The sequence below is a fragment of the Egretta garzetta genome, unplaced genomic scaffold (genome assembly GCF_000687185.1).
Source record: "Egretta garzetta isolate BGI_Z169 unplaced genomic scaffold, ASM68718v1 scaffold397, whole genome shotgun sequence".
Classification (NCBI taxonomy): Eukaryota; Metazoa; Chordata; class Aves; order Pelecaniformes; family Ardeidae; genus Egretta; species Egretta garzetta.
Genome location: NW_009260493.1, coordinates 2,584,659 through 2,590,658, shown reverse-complemented (window position 1 = coordinate 2,590,658; position 6,000 = coordinate 2,584,659). Strand labels below are relative to the sequence as shown.

General features: G+C 41.1%; 1 protein-coding gene across 9 annotated transcripts in view; it reads right to left on the bottom strand.

Annotated features, from left to right (window-relative positions):
• Positions 1 to 6,000, bottom strand: part of ARID1B (AT-rich interaction domain 1B) — a 300,848-nt gene that overhangs the window by 64,511 nt on the left and 230,337 nt on the right. For all 9 annotated transcript variants that reach the window (XM_035899774.1, XM_035899768.1, XM_035899771.1 and 6 more), the window contains one exon: positions 4,313 to 4,492. In XM_035899774.1, the coding sequence (XP_035755667.1) occupies positions 4,313 to 4,492 (180 nt within the window). The remainder of the gene's footprint in view (positions 1 to 4,312; positions 4,493 to 6,000) is intronic.

Below are 6,000 nucleotides of genomic sequence, written 5' to 3'. Positions count from 1 at the left end.
CTAAATACTATTGCCCTTTTGATGCTATTTTGAACTGGGACAAAAAATCTCTTCTTTCGTGTTTTGGCTTCTCCGGTGTAAGCACAACACAGAAAAAAACAGTGGAATCTTCCCCATAAAAATATGTGGCTCAGTTAAAATAGCTCCTAATCATTCATCTCCAGGGATAAGCATCCAAAAGGACAGGGAAGTGGTATCTTTTCAGTAAGGAAAACAAGTTTCAATGTTTTTTCCATGTTTTTTTTTTTTCCCCTAAGCATTTCCTCAATACCTCAAGTACTAGCTATTCTTATACCTTTCCCAGACCACAAAAAAAAGGCAAAATAAAAGCCAAACAAAATACAAGAGGAATTGCCAGGAATGAGGAGTGCAATCTTATTTCCATGTTTCCCTAATAGATTAGTAATTTGTTGGCAGTGGCTTTGACAGAAAACAGATGGATGCAGCATTAAACACAATGAATGCAGCAGATGCTAGGCCAGCCCACATCAGCTGGACGTGTCAGGCAGCCAAGTCCAAGAGCCCACACTTTTCAAGTGGGTACAAGCCTGGCAGCAGCAGCTGTACAATACTACTGAACAACTCCTCCCCTCCATATCCGAGGGATTTTTGATTCTAGCTCCCCCTCGGCAGAGTAGAATTGTACCCACAGAGACGACATCTCACATGAATGAGAAAAACCAAAGCAGTAACTGGAACCAGGAAAAAAAAACAATAAATAGTGTAATGAAGGTAAAATACAAAAAAGCCGACTAACAACCTGCCAAAGACAGATGTTCATACTTACTGCTGAAATTCTGGTCCACTTTGTCCAGGTTTGCTGAACAAAGTGCTCTGATACCTTGCCATTTCTAGGCAAGCTGGAAAGAGGGCAATTTGAGATCTACCTGCTAGTTTTGCTCTCTGCAAAACCTGACATGGGTCAGATTCACAGTATTAAAAATAGTATCTTAAAATCATTTTAGAATTGTTTACATGTGCACTTAACCAAGTTTTTCTTGTACAGACAATTTAAATGTATTATTCTGAATTCCTCTGAAACTGTTTTACCTGGGGGACTTCAGTCGATACAGTTGATATTCAAGTCTTAACTCCACAGGCTGTTGCATATGTGGGCCTGGATTCTGAGGTCCAGTCCCTTGAGATACTTAGGGCATCTCACCCTTAAGATGCTACCACTTTAATTAAAATCTAGGATTAAAATCAGTGGGAGCTAGATAGCGAAGTGCTTTTGTGAAATGAGCCCAACATTAAAGGTTACAAAGCACAAATACCCAATTCATATTACTTTACCATGAACAAAAGGGGGTTTAACTTACTGTGAAGCTCTGGGTTGTGGTTCAAACATATTCACTAGTGGTTTCTCTCTTTGTTATATCCAAACAGAACAGTTTCATTGCTGAATTGAGTAGGAAAATTCAGGGAGATGGGATGCATTTCTGACACGTTTTACTGATCCACAGCAAGTTTTTCCCTGCCCCAGTCTTAAAAGACCCAACTGACTACAGCATCCAACTGCTCTCCAGAGTGCATTTAAGGGACATTTTGCTGTGGCAGCAGTTTGATGCTCGGGTCATAGACCAGAGCTTCATTAGCCCCTAAGCTAGATGTTGTCCAAATACAAACCAAAGAGACTGTTTCTTTCAGTAACACCTTCCATTTTCGCTCTGCCTTTTTTTTTTTTTTTTTTTAATTCTTGGAGCCAGGAAAATGCTGGGATTTAATACAAAATTAAAACTAATGTTCTGTACTGCATGCTCCTGTGTTTGTATCACAGACACACAGAAGTGTGGAGCCAAAGCCATTTTTTATTTTTGTAGGAAATGGTTTCACAGGATTGGACTAGGGCCCCAGTACAGAACTGCTTCCTGAGAAAATATATTCTACTCTTATTATAGATCTAAGTGTCATGTAAACACATGAAAACCAAATAAATCAACCATATGCATGAAATGGATCATTCTGCTCTCATGAACTGGGGGCTAATTCCTCCAACCCAAACTTACTGGTGTAGCCTTTGCTGTGGTGAGCAGAGAAAGGACGCTAGCCTTGGGCAACGGCTTTCAGGACAGCACAGACTGAAATCTGGCATTCAAATTAAAAGCTTAATGTTACAGAATGCTTTGATACATACATAAAAATACAATTAAACCTGTCAAACTCAGCCTATGCTTAACAATGTTCTGGAGGAAGGCCTACGTGAACAAAAACATGGAAAGTAAATAAAATCCTTGAAAATTATTTTAGTCTAATAATTTAAGAACTCAGTTGCAACCCAGGAAATTTTTAATATATTTGTTACTTTGGCAACAAAAGGCAAATGGGGTAACATTATTATATATTCATCATTGCCGGCATATAATTGTGCTTTGAAGAGGGTATGTTAAGAGATGCAGTTACAGACAACTTTCATTAAAAATGAAAAATGCTATAAAAAACTTAAATCCAGGTAAATAGATGACTTTGAAATATCACCATCTTCATCCCCGGATTTTATTAACGGTCAGATTAGCCTGGTGAAAATGTAGTATTCTTCTGCTCTATTTGCTACCTGTAGAGCTAAAAGTCTGCAGGGCCCTAATTTTATGATGACCAGTGCACGGGATCACCGGTACTCTCCAAGAGCTGGCAGAAGAACACACTTTTCATCCATCACACTATTCACCAGACCCTTCTGAAACTGCCTGTTAATGACAATGATGCTCATTTTCTTCCTGCCCCTCAAGTTCACTTTTTAATAGCCGTTTCTTCCTGACCGCGACCCATAAAATCATTACATAGGCACTTTCATCTACAGAGGGAGGAAAAGAACTGCTGAACTCAAGCAAAAAAGAAAGTAGTATTCGGCATGTTACTTAAATGCATTGATTTAGTACAAAAACCTTTCCATTCAATCAGTGTGGATGGCTAATGTTTTACTGCACTTGACACCCACTATTCCCATGGTTCGGAATCTCAGCAGCAGCAGTACAGCTGGAAGTCAGGATAGCACATCATAAATCCACTGGATTTTTTACCAGTTAAGCTAGTTGCTCACTGTGCAGATAAAAATAAGCACTTGGACAGCATTTTATGGCCACAAAATGCTTTCCAAATAAAAGGAAAGCACCAGTCAACTGGAGTTAGGTAATTAATCTTCACACATGGCTATAAGGCATTACTAGCCCCATTTTACAGTTAAGGAAAGCGAAGCAGAGAAATGAATCTACTTGCCGAAGTTGAAAGATGGCATAAAAGGCAGAGCCAAAATTAGAAACTGGGAAATCTTGGCTTGTAGCCCTGTGCTCGCTACAACAAACACGACCCAGAGATGAAACAGAAAGGAACACTGCGCGGGGCAGCAAGGCTCCCTGCAAACAAACATCAGAACTAGTTCTCAGCAACTCCGGAGACTAAAATAACCATCCTTGCTAGCACAGGCAAGCCATCGAGCCTGCACACAATTTCCCATCGCTGGCTCCAGTCCTTTTTGACAATTTTAAGTAGGAAAGCAATAGCAGGAAATGCTGAAATAGCAAAGCTTCTGTATGTACGTCTGAAGAAAATACTGCCCCTTATATATTCTGTGGCTTGACTTCAAGTTCATTAAGCCCTGAAACAGATGCATACTTTATAAAGGTTATCCATTAAAGGCAAAACAATAGACACGTTCAAGGTTGTACACATTCAATGTCCAGGGGCAGAAATTGTGTATTCTATTTTTGTTTTAGTCCTCCAACAATTCTGTCAAACAAGCAAAATAAAAGGAACTGTCTCTCAGTCTGAAGGGTTAGTTAAGATTCACAAACCGTATGCATTAGAGCTCAATATTATATTCCCACAGTAGCCACTGTATTATTATGCTCATTAGAAGACTTTAACCCTCACAGTCACCACGCAATTTCAGATTGGCCTTGGGATTCCATCTAAGAAAAGAACTCCTATTTTGGGGTCGGCATCATGAGCCTTATTCCATGCTTGGTCAAATGCGACCTCGTCGCAGAGATGACACGGGGAGGGGAGGACGCTCCTAAACAATGGCCCTAGCAACGTAACAGATTCGTCATTTCCTTGCCCAATTTAAGGTCACTATTTTTATACAGAGAAAGGTGCTAATAACAGAAGCAGCTTCTTCCACAAGGTGCAGCTCCACCTTTGAATGAAAGTTTTGTTTGTCTAGATGTTTTGGGGGAGGGTGTTGTGTGTTTTGTGGTTTTTTGGTTTGTTTTTTTTTTTTAAGAAATCACATACCTACCTACATACACGATATATATATGTAGTACAAATATATCTACGTATAAATTATCATATGTATTACCAGCAAGCATTTTACCTTGTGGTCCATACTGGCTCATCTGAGGCCCATAAGTACCACTCGAATTACTCTGCTGAAAGCTACTGATTCCAGGATGCACCTGGCCTCCAGGTGAGGGGTGTGGTGACATGGAAGGTCCAGTTTGCTGAGGTCCATACTGGGACATTTGGGGGTTCCTCTGTTTCCCTGCCATAAAACCTAAAGGGAAAAAAGCGCCAAAGCAAAAATTAATATTCAGGTAACTGTTTGTTATTTAAGAAATCCTTGTTGTTAAAAAAACCCCAACCTTCTTTAGTTGTTTTCAGACTAAAGATACTCAGAAAGCTGCTACTGTTCATAGGAACAAACACACCTCCAAGTCAGCAAAGCTGTCTCAACAACCAAAACCTGTAGACAAGGCTCAAAAACTTTTACTTGCAAAAGAAAGACAGGGCAGTTCTGCTTCGTTACAAATGACTGCTGATTTTAAAATTGAAACAAACTTCAGGAAAAAAATAAAGGCAATTATCTGCATTACCTAGTAAGTAGCAGGGAATTTGCCTGATGACTTATGGTGGGAGTATCATAACTTCCAAAATAGTATGTTGCTACCAAAATGCGTAATTTCAGCATATAGAAATCCACTGTAAATACTCCTATTGCCCACAGACTCTCAGGATCTAAAATTTCCCTTTATGTGAAGATTACCACACCTGTATTGCATTCTCTCATTTTTCCCTTTTGTAAATGTATTAATTAAATCCCAATTTGATTTAAGGTTTGAAAGTGGTAACGAGACCTAGTGAAATGCTATAAAATCTAGAAGCTTCATATAAAGGAATAGAACTAAGCCCTATTAAATGGAAGAGAAGAAGGGTTTTGTGGCGGGGTTTTTTAAATTTTCATAAGCTGGGAAAAATCCTACAGTCCTGCCCATGAAATGTCTAAGCAGGGATGCTGGTTTTTTGATGTTTTACCCTGAAAGGTTTTAGTGCTGCTTTCAACATTGAAGAGGCTGCGCTGAGGAGTCAGTAAGGTCCTATTTTGGAAGGAAATTTGCTTTCTTTTCTCTTCTGCTTGCTTATTAAATTTCTTCTTCCTGCTTCTCTGAGGCAAAACATGAGTGTGGCGAAGGGCAGCGTTTGCTGCCACCGGCGGGAGACACGGTGGTGGCTGCCTGGTGGGGGAACGGGCAAGAGCCAGCCTGCGTTTCGGCCCACCCTGCAACTTGTTCATGCACCCACGCTTTGAGGCTGCAGAGAGCTGAAGTATTTATGAAAGGTGCCCGTTTCCTCTCCCCTCCGTTAATTTTAGTGGCGTGCACGTGGGGAGGTGTGAAGTTGAAAGCCAAGAGATGCCTCACCTGGCAGCACTAATTACACCTTGCCTTACTTTAGGGATAGCAGAAAGGTAAGAGCGAAATCCCCAGGCAGTAAATGGACAACTGGAAGCTGCTGAAGGGAAGATCAGAAAAAGAAAAAAAAAAGAGAAGAGGAGAGAGAGGGGCAAAGACAAGTTGTGAAGACAGACGGAAGTGGGCGACAGGAGGAGGGAGAGGTGGCAGAAGGACGACTCTCCCCAAGGGCCGGGGTGTCTGCCCTTGACCAGGCGGCTCAGGGGTCTCGTTGTGGGGACCACAGCCCCAACAAGCACGTCCTGAATGTTTCTCATCCAGGCGCTGCTGCTACTGCCACGGTAGGTGACATTGGGTGAATGACCCTCCCGCC